At 40.9% G+C, this 21,067-nt stretch overlaps 1 protein-coding gene across 1 annotated transcript in view; it reads left to right on the top strand.

Annotated features, from left to right (window-relative positions):
* PARD3B (par-3 family cell polarity regulator beta) overlaps nucleotides 1–21,067 on the top strand; it is an 812,619-nt gene that overhangs the window by 429,020 nt on the left and 362,532 nt on the right. The window contains exons 11-13 of the mRNA XM_023760488.1: nucleotides 1,894–2,079; nucleotides 15,709–15,879; nucleotides 20,158–20,290. Coding sequence (XP_023616256.1) covers nucleotides 1,894–2,079; nucleotides 15,709–15,879; nucleotides 20,158–20,290 — 490 coding nt within the window. The remainder of the gene's footprint in view (nucleotides 1–1,893; nucleotides 2,080–15,708; nucleotides 15,880–20,157; nucleotides 20,291–21,067) is intronic.

Raw genomic sequence — 21,067 nt, forward strand, 5'->3', positions numbered from 1 at the left:
CCTAGTTTGTTTTTGTTGTTATATCTGGCTCTCTGATATCAGGGACGTAAAAAAAGATACCTTTTAAGTTTAAAATGAAAAGATAACCATGCTTCACCTGATTTATATTTTGTTTGTACCACTTATGCACTAAATGAAAGGTGTCAGTACAACTGGTGGTTGTTAATCTTTATACGAGTTAAACAGTTGCCAAAAGAAACCCGATTTGATTATAGAATAAAGTGGTGGAAGCACTGACTCGGTAGATAAAAAGCCAGAGCAACTTCCTAGTCTTTCTCTCTCATAAACTTCTAGCGAGAACAGCTGTTCTTTAATTTATACTTTAATTCAGCAGAACTTTATTACTCTTAAATTCACTAAATCCCACAGAGATCTGGACACATAAATGGTTTTGAAATGTTATGGATTCCGAATAGGTATTCTGGAAAACAAAGATGCAGGCTAATAATTTACATTTAACTCTGGCATTTTAATGGAAAAAGGACAGCTAGTTTGAATCAAATAATGAAATTTTTCTTAGATAATAATAAAATGAGTTAGTTAAAAGAGCTAGCCTGTAATAGGTTCATTCAATTAAGCAAAGTTTCATTTTTTTTAAACTACCTATTGTCAAAATATTTACAGCTAATTTCATTTACAGTGAAATTAAATGAAGGGACTATTTCTTTAAAGTTAGACATGGATTTTCTCTTTTTTGGTGGATCTGGCTATGATCAGACCTCCAAATCCTGTTTTAATTATGGGTTCTTTGCTACCTCTGATTGTATAGTTGTTATTTTGTGACTGGCGTTCAGACCTTCACAGTAATTTTCAAAATATGTAATTTTACATAAGAGTCCCTCAAAGTGACCTTAAGATGAGAGTGTCTAGACATAATTATGGAGAGGAAGGAACTACCGACCTCAAGAGCCGATGGTTTCCAGGGCTATCTCGTTTTCAAAGGTTAACCCCTGTGTCAGAGTTTCGTCTTTCTGCAAGCCTGAGAGATGTAGGAGGGGCACCTGCAAAGTTGACCACGCGGGCATCACTTTCTAGTGTATATTTGGAAATACTGGAAATACTAGGGACCAAATATGATTAACCACGGGCTTCTCCCTGGATGCCTGTCTTTTTCACCATCCTCTGTATTTTCTGAGAACTGCTATTTTTGTGGCTCCGGGTCATTTGTCAAAAACAAAAACAAAAAACAAACAACCATGAATATTTGTTGTGTATTATACTTTTTGTCTAGGCTCAAAAATGAGTTGCCAGTCAATTATATTACCCAAAGAAGCATGGGTAAGGCCTGAGTTTTCACAAAGTAAAATTTAATTCAGTGATATCCATTACAAGTCACATCTCTCTAACTTAATAGCATGTTCTTTTCTCAATGCCCTGCATCCTATTGACAATCTTTATCAGTAGCATTGCTTTCACAGTAAATGATATGTTTTAAATTATATATGCCAGATATTTCTTCAAAATTTTAGGGTGTTTCTACACTAAGCTCTGTCCCTTTGTCTGTAAAATGAAGGGTGTTACCACCACACCACATCTAAGGGCTTCCTGGCACCTAGGATTCCCTAAGTCTAATACCCAGCCTGTTTAATTATTGAGAATATCTTGCCAAATTCCAAATACTTATGCGATGTTTCAAATGACATGGCCCTGCCTTGCCAAAGGATCCTCTCTTTGGCCCATTACCAACTATAATTCCCCAAACCCTTCCACCTCTCCGTGGACATGGTGGCCCCTGCAGAGAGAATGAACCCCCTTTGCCCCATAGGGACAGGAATGCAGCTGTTAGAGGTCCAATCGCCATCTTACCAAATGCATCTGTGTTTGGCCATGTGAGTATGTGAATATTAACCTGCTTTCTTCCCTCCACTCTTCTCATGTCTGTCTCCCCAACAGAAAGGAGAACCTGATTGCCGGGCCCTCTCTCCGGAAACCACGGACCAGCTCACCTTTGAGATCCCCCTGAACGACTCCGGCTCTGCTGGTCTGGGGGTGAGCTTGAAAGGGAACAAATCCAGAGAAACTGGAACCGACATGGGAATTTTTATCAAATCCGTCATCCATGGAGGTGCTGCCTTTAAGGTGGGTAAGAATGATCTTTCCCCATCAGTGGGGAGGTACCCAGAGGTGCAGCTTTTGGGCCTGAGGTCTGGATGGAGAAGGCGTGTGAAGGGGAGACCACTGGGCCTTCCTGCCGCACTCAGAAAGGTGTGTGTGGACACATCTGGGCAGCAGGGGTCTCTCCTCCTACTTGAAGCGGTTAATTTCATTTCCTAGGCATGGTTCTACAAACCCACCATGATTAACATGCTCTCTTGCATTCTTTTTATGACTCTGTGCGAGTGACTCTGGATATGTAAGCTGACAGACTTGAACCTAAAAATACACCATCAGGAAAACAGAACGAAAAAAAATAAGTCAACGTCAAGGCAGCAAATAAGAAAATTGCGTTTGCAAGAAAGAAAGCTCAGTGGAGCTTGTGAGTGATTGTAGTAGAAGCTCAAGGCCATTTATCACATTTTATGCACTTGGAGATAACCATGGTGCGGGAATGCAGATTTGCCTTTGAACTTGGAGAAGCTTATACATTTCCCCCCAAAAAGGGGGTGAGGGGAGAATGGGACTCTGCCTTTTCCCTTTGGGTTGGGAGTGTGATCATAGCTGTTAGCATGAGGTCAGGTATAGTTAACTAGACGGCCTGTGTTCAATTCCAACCCACCACCTGCTAGCAAGGAACTTGACCTGCCATGTTCCCGTTCCCTCATCTGTAGAATGGGGATAATAAGTAATACCTAATCCACGGGGTTTCTCGGGATTAAATAAAGTGATGCAGACCATGCGATTAAACCAGTAAAGTGATCACAGAGGGAAACGTGCTTGAGCTCGCCTTCAGCTCCTGCTGGACAGTGAGACTTCCTGAGTTTGCGTGCGGCCTCAGCTACTCTCTCACTCTGTGAATGTTGGCAGGGCACTTGTCCTCAATATGCCTCGCTTTCCTCATTTGTAAAAAGAGTAAAATTAGTAGTGCCTACCTCCTGGTGCTCTTGCGAAGACAAAAACGAGACGATATGTATAAAGTGCCTAGCACAGTGCCTATGATAAGACTTCAATAAATGTTAGCCATTTTTTAATAATCTTGATATTAATAATATGTGCCATCTCCCCCACAAAACCCAAGCAGACCCACTTAAGTTTATAGAAGCAGCCTGCTCCTAGAATCCTGGTTTTGTGGGAGCATTTTTCTTCATATATATCATTGATTTCAGAGAGGAAGGGAGAGGGAGAGAGAGATAGAAACATCAATGATGAGAGAGAGCTATTGATCGGCAGCCTCCTGCACGCCTCCCACTGGGGGTCAAGCCCACAACCCAGGCATGTGCCCTTGACCAGAATTGAACCCAGGACCCTTCAGTCCACAGGCCAACACTCTATCCACTGAGCCAAACCGGCTAGGGCCATTTTTCTTCTTCACCCTACCGTATCACTTTTGTTTCATAGACACTGCGAAGCAGTGTCTTTTTTCAGTCTTTTTCCTTGGGTAATAAGAAATGCATTATAGAGAGACAATTCTTTAATGCACTCGTTGGATCCATCAGCTTTTGTTGTATAATAAGTGACAAAATGTTAATAACATGCATCAGTAAACCTTTATTTCCTTCATGACCCTCATGACTGCAGGGCAGCTAGTGGGGTTCAGATTCAGGCCAGCATCTATCACACTGTAGGTTGACAAGTCCCCACATCCCTGGTGTCTTGGGCCAGCAGACTAGCTGCAGCACGTTCTTAATCCATGAGTTGTCAGAGGGCCCACAGCCATGGGTGAAGCCTCATAAGTTCTGGGATCCAAACTGGCTCACAGTAACTACACACACACACACACACACACACACACACACACACACCATTGGCCAAAATAAGTCATATGATTGAATCCAAAGTCAATCCAAGGTGTGAGGAAATACAGTCCACCCATGATGAAGCCATAGCAAAGTGTGGGTGCAGAGAAGGATGGCGATTTGAGGCCCATCATCCAATTTACCAACAGTCTAGCTCCAAAATGCAGAACCAGGAGCAGAAGGAATAAAATAGTAATAACAACAACAAATAACATTCATTGTTCTTAGTGCAAATATATGCTGGACAGCATGGAAAGTATCTCTCTGGCTTCTCTCGTTTTACTCTCGATGTTCACACTGGATTATGATTGCAGTGGTTAGTGCCCCTCCACAGTGTGCCTGTGGTCACCCAGCCAGGACTGGCTTCACCTGAGAGCTGAACCCAGGCAGTCTACCTTCAGACCCTGTGCTATGCTGCCCTGAGATGCAGCCTCTTTATCCGATCGGTTTATCTTCCTAGAGATCAGGGCCCGTTGCCCTGGAACTATCTTGTATCAGGCTTGTCATGCTGAGCCAAGCCACCTAAGCATGTGCTGCGTTTGAGGGCGAGTCTTGGTCGTGTTGGTGGACATCAGCTTGATATCACTCTTCTTATGCCTGATGACAGCTCTATTTGCAGAATTTATTCCAAGTAAAATTGAAACGGAAATGAATTTTGGGAAATTAAAAGCAAACATCTTAGCCTTTTTTATGGGCAATAACTTACGCGCAAGCGGCTACTGGAGCGCTGGTTTAATATGTATGTCCATGTTTGTGAAAGTGAGCATCTCCTTACCTAAGCAGTTTCTAACAAGCCTGTTTCTTGCAGAAGGATTTCACTTTCCATTTATGTAAATTTCTTTCCTGATGTTGGTCTGCTGAGTCAGACGATCACACCATTAAAGCCCACTGGACAGCATGTTTATAGCTGATCTTAGGCAGTAAGCAGCATCAATCATGAATGTAGCCTTACTGTGAAGGTTTGCTATCCATTTGTCTTGTTTACTTCGTGCAGTGGAAAGGGTAGAGGCCTAAGCATTGCTCACAAGAAATCTGATTCACTAGGGAAAACAGAAAGAGAATTTCGCTGTTCTCCTTCTGCCGTTCCAATCATCTGCCATTACTCCTCAGAAAATTGCCACCCACTCTGTGATTCAGGATTATGTTTTACAAAAATTGTTTTGAGACTTTGTTCCTGTCCCTGTTCAGAAGATACCAAAGTAACAGACAGCAGGTCCCCGGGGCAAAGGGGAGATAAGCTTGGGGAACATGGGCTTTAGCATCTGGCCCCTGGTTTTTACCTGAAACCAACAAAAGAATCTTTCTGGAGGAGCACAGTCTTCCTCCTGGCCCTTCAGACCACTAATTGGTTCTCAAGGTGTTGTTTCCCTTTAGGGAAGGTGGGTTTTTGAAAACTAAACTCCTTTGAAAAGTATGAGCAAATTCTTCCTGTGGATTCTGTGTGCTGTATTCTCCCCGGTTGGTGTAAACAAAGATAGCCTGCTTCTTGCCAGATGTAAAACCCTGGAATGACTGGGACTGCACTGGGAGGCTTCTGTGTTTCCCCCCTTACCTTTCAGGCTACTGCTTCCTATCATTTCAGCTCTTATTTGAGTCATTTCTAACAGAGAAGTAAAGCTCTATTTGAAAGTAAGAGCATTCAGCTAGCCCAGGAAGTGAATCTCTCACTCACTCTAAGGGAAAACAAAGTAATACTTTTACTTATTCAGAATTACCCAAATGCTTAAATATTTAAATTCCAGTCAAGGAACCCAGGAACTCTTCCCTGTTCGTGTTAGGACACAGCATCTGCCATTTCAGACTGCTTTGCATCTACAGTTGTCCGTGGCCCCCTCCGAGGCATCGCGTTGAGCTTCCTTAGCAATGCGCAAGGTGACCTTGGACCATAACAGCCAAATACAACTAGAAGTATTGATCCTAATATGCTTAAACAATAACATGCATTACTGTATGTCTGTAGGTTCCCTTCAGTTTCTGTCATTCTTCCTGGGCATTTGCCCCTGAAGTACAGGGCAATTGTTTCCAGAACCAACATAGACTAGACATAAGCATATGTGCTAATTTTTCATGACCCAGGCACTATGAGTGGAATACGTTAGTATGCCATGAGGATGCTTTTCCAAGATTCCGCTTTTGTGATAGGAATTTAAAGTTAATGTGGTGTTGTTGTTACTGTTAGGTGAAAAGAAGTGTTGTCTTTGTTGCATTTAGAAAAAAAATACCTTGAGAAAAATACTCTCCTTTCCCAAAATTCACACAAAAATCAGCTTGTCCTTTTCTCCATGAAACCTTGATGATCAGATTGAAGATCTTAGATGTTTTCACTTACTTGGTAAACATTTTGAATTCTGAAATCAGTGGCTTGTTTAGTTTGGTTTTTGCTTTGCTTTTGATGTACTATGTCAATTGAACCTTTTTTTGGAGAAAATGCATTTTTACATCTATTAATTATACTAACTTAAACTACTTATTTTTTTTTACCTAACAATGAATCGCTTTTAGAAAAATATCACTAGAATAGTGATATTTTGAAGATTGAGATAGACTATTAACATATAGTAAAAACCAAAATCTCACAGTCTAATTTTTTTATTCGAATATACTGACTTTGGGACTGAAAAGTGTCCTATGGAAACCTTGAAATAATAAGGTAAAATTAAAATTTAAAGACAATTTTTGCTAAGGGAAAATGTCATGTACCAGGTAGATTATTTAAGGGCTCTAAAATAGAATAAATTTAAGAATACCTGTTATTCTCTAGAAAATTAATTAGCGAGGTTTGTGCTTAATAAATACTACTTGATGATGATGAAATTAAATGAAGGAAAAATGCCTGACATAGCTAATTGCAAATGCATGCACTCAGAATATGAAATAGATATAATTTAAATGATTTGATTTTGGTGTGCTTAGGAAATTCGATGCAGAATTTCATAATCTTACACTATTTAGTAATTGGTAGAAGATAAAGTTTTATCTAATACAAGCAATCCTCCTATTTTTAAAATAACTAAAATACAAATTTTTGGAGAGACTCTGCCCAGTTCCAGAATTTCTGGGAATATGGGCTGATGCTATACCTCCCTGTCTCTTCATAATGAGGAGCATTTAATAGCATCCAAGCTCTTAACAGGGTCCGGTAGGAGTTCCCAGCATGAGTAATTTCCACCTTCATCTCTGCTGGTATCTATAAATCATGTGACAGATCTATAATTAATGAATTTAAAGGAAGATAAAAAGAACAGCTTTTTAAGGAACACTAATGTTAAATGATTTCTTTAACTATTCATTTTCCTTAAAATTGATAATGTTTTCTACTGGTAGAGCCTTAAGGATCATTACTATAGTCATGTCTTCCAGATTCACACCTTTGACAAAAGGACCATACACGCTGAAGGTATAAATAGCTCCATTGCAAATCCTCAATGTTAGAAGCCAAACTCTACAGTTCATCCTAATCACAAAAATATTATACATGTTATGGACAACTGAAAACAGGACTTTACCAGGAAAAAGTCACACTCACTGTTTTTCCATTAAGAATTTTACACAAAGCACTGGCTAGTGAGGCTCCGTTGGTTGAGCATCATTCTGTGCATCAAAAGGTTGCTGGTTCCATCCCAGTGAGGGCACATTCCCAGGTTGCAGGTTCGATCCCCAGTCGGGATGCGAGGTACCCGATCGCTGCCTCGCTCTCTCTCTCTCTCTTTCTGTCTAAAAATCAATAAAAGCATATTTTTAAAGAATTTTACCTTAAGAAGTGAAATTAGCAATTTAAAAATGAGAAAAATACCAATTGTAATATTACGTTTAAAATCCAGCATCCATCATTCCTTTTCTGTCTGATCTTTAGCACTCTCTCATTTTTATTTCATGCATGGACATGCAAATGAGGAACAAATTTATACCATGCTGGGTAAAATTTTGGAACTCTACATCAATTTGATGTATATTTTGGATTCCGTGATGATCTCAGTAGGCTTGAATAATAATAAAGCATTGGCAGACCTAATTAAAAAGGAAATTATAATCTACAGAAGTTGATATCCTAAGGTGATGATCCTTTGTCTGAAAACAGCACCTTTCACCTAGGAAGCCATGCTGCACTTCCTGGTAGGGATTGATAGGAGTTATAATGTGCTCAGAGTTCTGTTCTAGATCAGTGGTTCTCAACCTTCCTAATGCCGCGACCCTTTAATACAGTTCCTCATGTTGTGGTGACCCCCAATTTCATTGTTACAAATTGAACGTAATTAAAGCATAGTGATTAATCACAAAAGCAATATGTAATTATACATGTGTTTTCCAATGGTCTTAGGTGACCCCTGTGAAAGGGGCGTTCGACCCCCAAAGGGGTCGTGACCCACAGGTTGAGAACCGCTGGACTAGATGCTCTGCTTTGGGCCCATGTTTCTAGTGACCAGGCCTTTAGCAATCATAGCATGAACGAGAGCACACTTTTTTTTGTTTTGTTTTTTTAAGTTAATAAATACTTTTCAATAAGTTGGAGAAGCCTCTGAGATTCTTATCTGGTTAGGCATTCATGCAGAATCTTTTTGATTCATATATAACATACGCCTTGGTAACTTTTCATTATCAGGTTTTCTAGGCCAAAGTAAACTGAAAAGAGAAAATCAGGAAGTGGATAGGAAAGGATGGAGAGGAAACTGAAATGACAGGAGACAGAAAAAGTGTAAAACAAGCAGAGGATGCTATCACTGCACCGGAGGCCAGTGAATATTTGTGCTAAGTCAGGACTTCTGAAATTGTCCTGCTGAGGAAATTGTAAGAATCAGTAATGACTATAATAAAAGCTCATGCTTATGGTGTATTTGTGTATGCCCCATGTTTCCAGGAGGTGTTCAAAATGGAAAGAATTATAGCACATTTTGAAAACATTATATCAGAATGGTTTTTATGCATATTGTGATGCTCTAAAGAAATACTCTTCAGATATCTTTTTTTTTTAAATATATTTTATTGATTTTTTACAGAGAGGAAGGGAGAGAGATAGAGAGTTAGAAACATCGATGAGAGAGAAACATCGACCAGCTGCCTCCTGCACATCTCCTACTGGGGATGTGCCCGCAACCCAGGTACATGCCCTTGACCGGAATCGAACCAGGGACCCTTCAGTCCGCAGGCCGATGCTCCATCCACTGAGCCAAACCGGTTTCGGCCAGATACCTTTTTTAAAAAGTCTCAGATGCCGCAGTGCTGAGTCAATAGTATGTTGCTGGAACTTCACCGGTTTGCTACATAGAAGTGAAGTGAGGCTTTTACGGCAATAGCTGAATTAGATCAATACATTTAAAATTTTGCATAGCTGACCCCCTGATATTGGGCCAGTTCGCAGAAAGTAATCAAGCTTCACTTTTAACATTGTAAAGGTTCTCGGAACATGTGCGGCTGTATCCGAGCCAGCCTGGATTCACGGCTCTCCCAGAGTCATAGTTTGTAAATTAAACAATTGGTCTATTGTAGTTGAAACTTACACCCGGCCCAAAGCACCTGAATGAAATGTTTTTCAAGTGACTCAACTTAGCAAGTATTTCTTGAACATCTGCAGTGAGTTATGCAATACACAATAGACTGGAGACAGAAAACTGAAGGCAGCTCATTCCATAAGCTAGGGAGGTAGTAGCATAATAAGGGAAATATATAAACAACTCTCTAATATGATCAGGGTGATGGTAGACAAATATAAAATATCATGGGTGGTGAGCGAATGGAGCAATTAATTCTGTCTGTGGAGAAAAATACGAATGGAAGGCAGTTGCTGAGCCTTGTTATAAACGATAGATATTCAACAGGTGAGCAGGAAGGCAGAGGACATTTGGGACGGAAGGAAGAGTGTGGGTCAAGTCACTGTGGCGTATACACCAGAATGCAACATATTGCCCCTAGAAAATAGAGCTCTGGTTGGGCAGGACTGTCCCATTCATGTGGGTTGAAACGGTCTTAGGACAGATGATGTAAAGCATTGGCTGATGGAGGTAGGTACCCTTCAAGACAAGAATTTATGTGCTTCCAGTCTTACCAACTTTCTTTATTCCACTCCTTTATTTTAAAACTGTACTTTAAATCTTGATTGATTCTGTTCCTTTCATCACTACTATTTTTCAACGAAATTAAAATATTTCAATCTGACATGCAAGGTTCTTTCCTAGGTTGGGACTTTTTGTTGTGACTGTTCAAAAGTACAACAGGCAGTTGTTGTCATGGAGTGACTTTAGGGGCTGGAGAAGGTGTTTTCCAGGACACCCTCTCCCCCAGTCAGGGGCCCTCTTGCCTGGAGGCCCACCCGCTCCAAGGACACCCTGCTCTGCAGTCGGAAGCCCGGCTTTGGGGTTTGGGCTCTGGGTGTGGATACTATCCCAGAAGGCTTTGCCCAGGGCCCCTTTAGAAACATGCAGAGGCAGAAGCCGACATCTGGTCGTGATTAATCCTCTCAACACCATGGCCTAATGCGGACTGGCGTTGGGCCCCGGCCAGCTACTCCTGGGAAAGCCAGCCTACTCTCTCATGCTTGTCTCAGGTTCTGTGGTGGCAAGTTTTTTTTTTTTACCATGGCTTCCTTACTCTCCCCTCTATAATCATGAGAACTTTAGAGATAATGATGCCTCACAAGAAATTGGCCCTAAGAGGTGGGTTGAGCCATGTAATGTCACCAGCAATCATGGCAGAGGTATACCCAGAAGCCATTGAATTCAGTGGGAGCTGAACTCCAAGGTCACTGGACCCCACTCTAGAAATGCCCCTCCTGACTGCCCCCACTGCTAAAAGCACCTGGTCCTGTGTCCAGCTGAGGAGAAACCATGTTGTAAATATTTATTTTTTGTTTATTTATGTATTTTTGTTGTTGTTAATCCTCATACGAGGATATTTTTCCATTGATTTTTAAAGAGAGTGGAAAGGAGGAGGGAGAGAAACATCGATGTGAGAGAGAATATTGATTGGTTGCCTCTCACATGAGCCAGGACCAGGGCCGGGGATCGAGTCTGCAACCTAAGTATGTGCCATTGACTGGAATTGAACCTGGGACCCTTCAGTTCATGGGCAGACACTCTATCCATTAAGCCAAACTGGCTAGGGCCATATTTATTTTAAGAGGTGAGAATCTGTAGCTTTTATTAGATCCTCAAAGGAGGCTAAGAGCCCCCAAAACACAAGAATTACTAGCAAAGTGGTTGAAAACTTGAGAGTGAATAGACAGCTCAAATCAGCTTTTAGAAATGTGAATTGTCATAATGCACTCAACCAGCCTGATCCTTCGTTTCTTGTTATAAGATGGGGAAATAGTCCCTAATGTATAGGATTGCTGTATGGATTAAATAGTCTAGTGCATGTAAAGGTTTTAGCACAATGACTGCACAAAGTAGAAAATCATTAATAATTCTTGTCATTAATAACTGTAGTGCCTTTAATCATCTCTAGAACTCTGATTTTAGAGGCAATGTAGCATGACAGCTACATGTCTGACTCAAAGACAAGTAGACCTGGTCATGCCTGTGCCCTTTAACAAGTCACTTAATTTCTTTGAGCCTCCTTTTTATATCTCTTAAATAGCAGAGAGTAGTATCAAAGGCTTGTGGTAAGGAATGAATAAGAGAACATATGCAAAATATTTGCACAAGGACTGGCCTGTATTAGTGTTCAGTTCAAGGGAGATGTAAAACTCAAACATCTTGTCTCCCAGTTCACTCTTCCTCCTGCATTAGAACAAGGTGAGGGCTGATGAGATTTGAAGCCAGCCCAGGACACAGAGAAGACCTAAATCTCCTACCAGTTTTTACTTGACCTAAAGTGCCCTGAGGAAGTTACTTCTTACCTTTTCTCTGTTCTTCCTCTTTGGAAAATTTCCTGTACTCGCTCCTAGCTCGAGGATGGATACATTGGTTATGGGGTTGCCAGAGGTGAGAGTATAGTTGCTGTCATTGTGATTAGGAAGGAAAGTGTGTTCGTGTGTTCAGGCTGCTATAACAAAATACCATCAGCTGGCTGCTTATCAACAACAGGAATTTATTTCTCACAACTCTGAAGGCTGAAGCCTAAGATCAAGGCACCAGCAGATATGAGTCTGGTGAGGGCTCCCTTTGGGTTGATAGGTGGGCATCTTCTTGCTGTAGCCTCACATGGCAGAGGGAGCAGGGATCTCTCTCTCAGGCCCCATTTTAAGAACACTAATCCCATCCATGAGGGCTCCATTCTCATGACCCCCAAAGGCCCCATCTCCTAATAACCTCATGTTGGAAGTCAGGATTTCAACATATGAATTCGGGCAGGGGCGTGGGGATAACAAACATTCAGTTTGTAGCAGAAAGAATTTTTTTAAAAACAAACAAACAGATGTAAGCATGGCTCAGATTATAATGAAATAAATATCCTAAAATTACTGAGGAATATCCTTAGATAGTTGAATTCACTTATATACAATCAGCTGATGAGAGTTAGCATCCTCATGCTTTATTAGGCATTTGCTTGAACATAATATCAATGGGGAAGGGGGAATAAAGCCATAAAAACTACTTTTCTTGACAAAATTACTCCAAAGCAGAATAGACATACATAATTTTGAGTGATATTTGATGAGTGAGGAGTAATGACCTCACTGAACCAACCTCATTTTACATCAAGACTAGACCTGCGGAGGTATATATAGAGGGGTGTTTTCTTTTTCTCCCTCTTCTTCGCTTCCTTGCTCTTCCATCCCCCAACTCAGTCTCCTGTCTTCACATCCTTAGCCATCTGAGTGGCTTTGCAGGTAGGGTTCTCTTCCAGGAGATATCATGTAACATATTGTCCTCTCTGGGTCTGAAAGTTCCTTTTTGCTTGGAGCATTACTGCTTTAGGGACTAGTCATGGTCATCTTTGTAGACGACAGAATGGTTAGTGAATAGGTGATGCCGAGAAGTCAGGACTTGGGCTCTTCTGACGCAGTGCTGACCTTAACTAGCTGAGCAAGTCCTAATTTAAGTGCCTTCTCTTAAGAGGAGTTCAATAAATGGTTTCTGCTCCTCTTTGGCCATCACATTATTCATCTGTACACAGAAGAGGTTGGGCAAGATGACCTCTAGGAATGCCTCCAGCTCTAAATTCTGTGATTATTTTCTAAATGTTAGGACAACATGGTGCTTAGTGGTATCACCATTAGTGAAATTACCCATCGTTTATCTTTTAAGAAAAAGCACACACCAATAGCAACAGACTAGCCAAGCCTGAAAATGAGAGAGTGTGGATTTTGATCACGCCCGCAGCTCTACCGTGCTACTTGTGATGAATGTGAATGTCTCTAAAAAAAATCACAGCTGCCCTGCGGTGACCTGACCTGCCTTTTTGTTTGGGATTTGGATTCAGCAAACATGTTCTACTTCGGTGTAGTTCTGCATGCTTGAGACTCGGAAAGCAGCTGAAAATAAAAGCTGTGCTTAATACGTGTTGGTAAGAGATTACTTACCTCTCCCCGCCCCCCAAAAAAGAAATGTTCTTTTTATATCTTCTTATCTCTTGGTTACCTCTTCACACAGACCTGGTCCCAGACCTCACAGAGCAGGTTCACAGGAGGTTACCAGGTGGGATCTCACTCAGATTTCATTTCCTTCATTCTACAGATATTCATACAGTTTCAAACTTTATCTTTCTTCTTCCTGTTCCAGAGGACAAGGTGTCCTGCCAAGACTAAGCCTCTACAAATCCAACACTAGACCTCATTTCCTGTTCACAGAGCTAGGATCTTGATCCAACTCTTCTGCTTCCTCCTCCTCTTTAAGAACCAGTCGTCCTAAAAAGATTTTGAGTGACCCTCCTAACCTCCTTCCCAAGATTCAGCCCAATAATCCTCCTTCCATCAAATGTCTTCCTTTGTAGGACTAAACCATTATGGTTGTTTTTGTTTTACCCCCATTTCCAGTAACCTTAATCTTATTCTTTCTGTGCCTCCCTCAAAATAGATAACAGAAATAAGAGATTTCTTTCTCAATTGGCCTTTCCTATAAATCTCATTTCCAGATTTGCTCCAAATTAGGGTAAAGGTTAAGTGGAGTGGGAAAACAAGAGGAAGGGAGGGGACACAGCTCTGTTGAGACAGCCCACTCAGGCATTTTACAGCTCTGATGGTTCACCCTTCTCTATCGATCCCATTGCCTTGCCATCTCAATTTCTTCATTGAGACTGGGTATGCTCCTTTGGGTGGCCCCCGAGATGCCACGTGACCAGCACCCTCTCCAGCAGGCGGTGTACACAGTGCTTTTCTAAGACATTAACTCCCCAGAGCAGCTGTCACCACTCACCCTGTTCCCTCTGTCAGCAGAGGAGTGTCCTCTGACCATCTGCTACCGCACTAGTCGAAGCTCATCAACTTGTCCACAGGATTTCTCTTCCAGAGCCATAGTTTTGGTCCAATTGGTCACTTTATGTCTGCTTTTCTCCTTTCTTAAGGAAGTGTTTTCCTTGTGCATTTCAGTCTGTTCATTTGAACATGGATCCCAGATGCTTCCAACTGCTAACACTCTTTAATGTTTTCCTGACCCTGTTTCAGTGTTGCCCAATTCCCGTCTAGAGAGGAATAACAAGGGAATTCTAGGACACTGAAGAGACCAGGTGCATGGTACCTGACGTTGGATTGGTTTGTCTGGACCTTGCTTTTGTGACCTGGGACAGGTCACATCACTTCCTTGCCTCAGCTTTCTTATCTGTAAAGTGTAAAGAAAAACATTAATCTACTTCACTGCCTGGGGTTCTGTGAGAATCACTTGAGATTGTTAATGGGGAAAAAAAATCTCTGGAAAGGTTAATTGTTGTACACACCTACTGTTATTTCTGTTACATTTATCAGCAGCAGCCACAGCATAACGTCCAGAACACTGCCTCTGTGCCTCATAGCAAGAACTTTCTACCCTAGTGGACAACAAGACATAATTCATGTCTCTAATCTGACTGTCAATATGTTAAGCACCCCTTCCCCACCAGGCTGCCTGTAGGCAAGATGAAACGTGGTCCCCTCAAGTTCTTTTGTCGGCAGAGCTGGCTACTGCTAGACTCCTTTTTGTGAGGGATTCTGGCTGAGGATGACTGGTGCCGAGAATTGAATTAGTCTAGAGTCCGGGCTGCCTAGTCACATGCTGAGGTGCCGTTCATTCCTGGAGATGCTGGACAAAGTACTCAGCAGTCAGAACCTCCTTATAAAAGGCTTGACAATCCCCTTTCTCAAGCTTTTCTGCCAGAGGACAACACAGCAAATTGGTCCTTCAAGACATACCTCTGTGTTCCTTTGCAGACTATCAGACTAGCAACTTTTGGTTGTGTTAGAGAAAATTACATGAGAATTTTATTCACTAGAGCTAGCAATAACATCTGAAGACACATTACCACTGTCATGCACAAGGCACTTAAGCGTGATGTCTCTCTGTGCCTAATAATGCAAACCCTGTTTCTAAGGGATATGACCACTTCCTTTGGTTTTCAAACCCCTTTCCTGGAGTCAGCAACATGGTCCCTGCCAGAGCAAATGGCAGAATCAGGCTGGGTTTGCCTACTTGCCAAAGATTCTCGGTAAGAGACGTTATACAAACATCTACATTATTGCGTCTCAGGACTCGAAGATTTCTAAAAAAATACTTTCACACAATTCATTATTGCTTGTCTTTGTGACTATTTGATAAGCTCCAGAACATTTTTCTGCCATAGAAAATAAATCATTTCTAATAGCTGAATTATTTTCTGTTTTTGTATTTAAACTTGAACTTTCCCTGGAACAGCCTCATGTCATCACCAGACTTTTCTCTGTTTAGGACTGTTTTTCTTTCCTCTGCCCTAGGACGGTCGTCTGCGGATGAACGACCAGCTGATTGCAGTTAATGGGGAATCTCTCTTGGGAAAGTCCAACCATGAAGCTATGGAAACACTTAGACGATCAATGTCCATGGAAGGAAACATACGAGGGATGATCCAGTTGGTGATTCTGAGGAGGCCAGAGAGGCCGATGGAGGTGAGCAAATCCATATTTCTGTCAGCAAATTGCCCAAATGGCCTCCTGAATATGCAAACTTCCATCACTAGTATGGTAGCTAGACTTACACAGATTCTGAAATTGGAAAAATATGCCCCAGAAGTTCTCTGATGGATTTATGTGGTGAACAGGTGGTTGTATATTTCAGGCATAACTAGAAGGTGTAAAAATGTGCATATAAAGTAAGTAATTTATCAAATGTAACAGGACCATATTTTCTACTTTTTCCCCAGAAATTCCTAGAGCCCGGGACTTTATGAATAAGGCTTTATTCACATAATAAATTATTAAACTATGCACCATCTTTTTATATCTTTGATTGATGTGCTAGCAGTGTCCATACCTTAGAAAGTTCTTAATCAGATATGTACAACGCTCAGTGTGAAGATCATTATAAAGCAATCAAATGTCTGCATTATCCCCCATAATGCACACGTGGATAGTATAGAATGGGAACTTAACTAATTTAAAATGTGATCTATTAAGCAAACTGCTTGTTTTATGTTATTAAATATATGCTTTAATTAAATAAAAATACTTAAAATGTTTTATTGTGTTTTCTTTATGGATTTTTTAATTGTATGGAATACTTTTTACCTACACATGAAGTATAAGCATAAAATATTCTTGAATGCTAATATCCCTAAATATTTTACTTACAATTATAGGATTATATTTATATTAAACAAGTATTACATTATACAATCATTTATATTATACAATGATGGTAACATTATTTTCTCTTATATGAAGAGATTATTAAATGCTGCTGAAATTATTTTAAGAAAAGATAAGAAGAAAAATGTTTAGAGCAGTTAAGAAAAGCATCAACAAATGACACACATTCTCTCAAACAAAACATGTTTGTATAATACAATGAGCAGAATTAAAATAGATTACTATTAAAACAAACTAAAATATTTGTTTTAATAATAAGTTCAACTTAAAAAAATAATAAAGGGTTTTCAAATTGACAAGAGTAGAAAGTAGTTTTGGATTACTTGAGTTAAATCCCAGGTTGGCCATTTCCAGGCAATGTGAAGACATCCATAGTTGAGTGCTGGGTACTTGTAGATGACAGGCACTTTTGTCTGTTTTATCCCTCATTTCCCAGCACATCGCAGACACTTAATAAATATTGTTGAATGGATGAATAAAGGTTCCATCTGAGACCTACTTCGTCTGAAGGGTTAGCTGAAGTAGTACACATAAACTGCCTCTTACTTTGTTATATTATCAGCTATTGGAAAGGAGTAACTGCACCTTTTTACTCTTCTGTACATAACCTTGTAAATGTTAAATAAATGTAAATTGGCCAATTACTGGAGCCTATATATAATGAGCCAACTCGATTTCAACATTTGTGTCTGCTTAAGTGACAGAGAGGCTTCCATGAATATTTAATGCATTTTACTTATGTACATAGTTGTAAAACCCATATTTATTGCTCCCATCCTTGAAAGAAGTGACTGCTTTCTGGTGTAATTTCATTCCTACTCTAGAGCCCTAGGACTTCATGGAACCCAGTTGTTGGTGAAAGATGACCAGCCTGTGCATCTGTGCATTTGACCTCACTTAAGATTTCTTGAAAAAAAGATACTTCAACTAATATAAAAGTCTGGAGGACACTGCTTTAGAGTACCATGCCTGTGCAGATAGCAAAAGTAAAAAATAAATGAATGTGTGTGTTAAGAGTTAGTTATCCCCCATCTCTCATCTTCCCTAATTTTATGTGTTTCTCTAGAACATATGAATGCTTAGTGGATAACTGTTCTGTATTTTGGCTCATCTAGTAGAGACATTTTATCATTTTCATTCTCTTTATTGCAGGTTTTCTCATTTTAAATCTCACACTCTGGGGTGGGTTGACAGTTATACCGTCAGAAGAAAGTACTAAACTTTCCATTTGTTGCCCATCCCCAGAAATGTCTTGTTAATATAGTTCACTAGGGAATCAACTGTGAATAAGAAATGGGACAAAAAGCAATTTTTATGAGGACATTTAAACAAGATCCATTTTTAGTTTTCTTAATATTTACATGCTTTCCATGGGGGATAAGCAGGCATTTGACTCTCCGAGCTATTGAGAATCTCTGTGGTGCCCATGAAGATTAAAGAGCATGTTTTCTTAGAAAGACAGCTAATCTTTATTAAATTGAAAAGAAATAATCTGCAGCTATTTGATCTCCCAAATCTGTGTTTTACTATGTCAAAGCATATGTTGTGTGCTTGTGTTTTTGGTGTATTCTCCTGTGGGCCAGCAATCACCCCCAGGTGCAATAAGAAAGCATCTGTAACCTAGAAAAAGGTCTCCACATGGCTCATGCATTCAGGCAAATCAAGTAGACTTGACAAGAATACCATAATGGTTACTTGAACCTTATATTGATATAAAAATTGAAGAAGCTACTTAAGAAAAGTCAAAATATAGAGTTGTTGGGGTATTTTTCCACATTACCCAGATGTACAAGATGCGTAAACAGTTTTGATGAGGGCCTTGTGAAGAATACCTAATGAGTCCTTGATTGAATCAAAAGCATTTTAAACAGAAACATGTTTTTCAAAGGATGCGCTTGAGGTTCAATTGTAATTCTATTTGAGCCTGGAGACTTGGTGTTAAAAAATGGGTTATGACCTGTTTTTTGTGTTGTTTTTTTTTTCCCCTTTCCCCAAAACATTTTCCTTCCCGCTGCAAGCTCATCTTGGTAGAAGCAGAATATGTTTAAAAATCCATTATATTTTTTATTGGCTGGGACACTAATGGAGGGCTCCATGGCAGCTCCATTTTACAAGCTGAACACTTTAATTAGGCTGTTTACTGATCAGTTGTTGGGATATCGATTGTGTCATTTATCAAAGAGCTGGGAAAGCAGGAAAAAACATTTTTTTTTGTTCTTGTTGTTGTTAAATCATAGCAGGACAACAGTATGGTGAATACCAGAGGGAAAGGGGGTGAGGGGAGGTAAGGAGGTAGGGAGGTAGGAGAGGATCATGGGGAGGGGGTGAATGGTGATGGAAGGGGACTTGACTTGGGGGGTGAACACACAATACAATACACAGATGATGTATCATAGAATGGTACACCTGAGTCCTATATAATTGTATTAACCAATGTCACCCCAATAAATTCAATTAAAAAAAAAAGCAGGAGGCGATGCAAGGTAAGTCCTACCTCCCCTGCCTGCCAGGGCTCCAGCTGTAACTTCAAAGCAGTTTGCTGAGTGCCGGCCAGCAGTGCAGAGGCAAAGGATGTGGAAAAGGTGTTATAAGTCTTGACAAAAAGGGAAAGGACCTTCAGGCACTGAAAACATTTTCAGTATTAAGAATGCATAAAATGAATCTTCTAAATATTTTCTCACCAGCAGGATACTGTCACCAAAGAGGAAAGTATACATCAAATGCATTGTTTGGGCCAAACGCCTTGGAGCTTTGGGCCCAGATCTGTGTCTCTCTTTGTGGCGTGTTCCTCTCCCAAACGGTCAAGGGCACGGCCAGGAGATAGATTCCAAGTGACTTCCTTGATATCTGTGAGGAAGACACATAATGTGAAGAGGATCAAAACCCCATTCTCTGTGACTCCATCCTCTTGAACAGATAGCTCTCTATATCGACCCCACCTACTACGCGGCTTGGGGTGTTCTTCCGGATTCAGCAGTTTTAAGGAAACTGTGAATTTGTTTACTGACTAGAGTTTCTAAGTCAAAATAGGAGGGGGAAATATGGAAAAAAAGAGAAAAAGGTCTCAGGAGATCCCAGTCTGGCATGGTCACAGCAGCTTGTTTTAGTTCCTGGCCAGAAGGCCTGGCGTCTGCAGTGGGCCACACTCGTGGCATTTCAGCGGCAAACCTGACTTGTCCTAGAGTGTGTGCACTCGGTCCCCAGGGAGGGAGGGGACCAGCTGGCTGGCAGAGACACGTCCTTGGCATGAGCTGTGTTCTTGTGTTGACACCGCCACAAGCTGTACTCCCAGATGGGAGAAAAATTGGAAGGAGCCAGTTGTAAATGGGGAAAGTTAATCCCCTTTTGTGTTGGCTATCAGCACTCCTAAGCCTTAGTACCACATTGTCAGTATTTTTCTATTCCAGATTCAAGGATATTTTAACTGATAGGCCCATCTTGATTTTCCACAATTGAGGATTTATGGGCAACAGGCTCTTGGAAGATTATTCGTCAATCAATCATTCTTTTGCTTTGCTTTCATTGACCGAGTTGGAACATATCTAAAAAGCAAATGTAATTTTTGTGTTCATCCCTCAGGAGCCCGGAGAGTGTGGGACGTTTTCGAAGCCGTGCTCTGAGAACTGTCACAGCGCCGTGGCCACCTGCAGGAGGAGCGAGGATGGCACGTGGCATCCGCTGAGCACTTACTGTCCACACCACAAGCAGAGAGGTAAGGCCTGTCCTTGGTCATCCACTCAGGGGGTGCGAGAAAACACCAGTGTGTTTTTATTTTTATTTTTGTAAAGGGGCATTAATTAAACCAAGTGCAGACCCTGTTGCTCTGAGTAGTGAACGCAGAGGTGGGCGGGAGAGCTGACTCCGAAGTTGTGAAACAGATTCCTGGCATTGCCTCCAGCGTAAGTGACAGTTTCTGCGCTTGATGCCCCACACACGGAGGGTTCGTGCAAAACAAACCGTGCCTGGGGAAACAAAATGGCAACTGCCACTTTTCCTTTTTTTTTAGAATATTTTAATATTGAAAGTTAAGTATAAATAACTAAACCAAAAAAAATATATATATGTGTGGTCCGGCTGGCATGGCTCAGTGGTTGAGCATCTACCTATGAAGCAGAAAGTCACGGTTTGATTCCCAGTCAGGGCACATGCCCAGGTTGCGGGCTCAATCCCCAGTGTGGGGCCAGCAGAAGGCAGCTGATCAATGATTCTCTTTCATCATTGATGTTTCCATCTCTCTCTCCCTCTCCCTTCCTCTCGGAAATCAATTATATATATATTTTAAGTGTGGACTAGTATTAAATCATTAAATCATTAAGTGGTCCTAATGTGATTCACAGATTTACGCTTGATTCTGTAAATATCATGAACCTAGACCAGTGGTCGGCAAACTGCGGCTCGCAAGCCACGCTAGTTTGAAAGAAAGCTTACCCTTGAATGTGGCTCTTCCACAATAGTTAATTTATCAAAGCCCAGTCTCTTAGTATCTGCG

The sequence above is a fragment of the Myotis lucifugus genome, unplaced genomic scaffold (genome assembly GCF_000147115.1).
Source record: "Myotis lucifugus unplaced genomic scaffold, Myoluc2.0 scaffold_3, whole genome shotgun sequence".
Classification (NCBI taxonomy): domain Eukaryota; kingdom Metazoa; phylum Chordata; class Mammalia; order Chiroptera; family Vespertilionidae; genus Myotis; species Myotis lucifugus.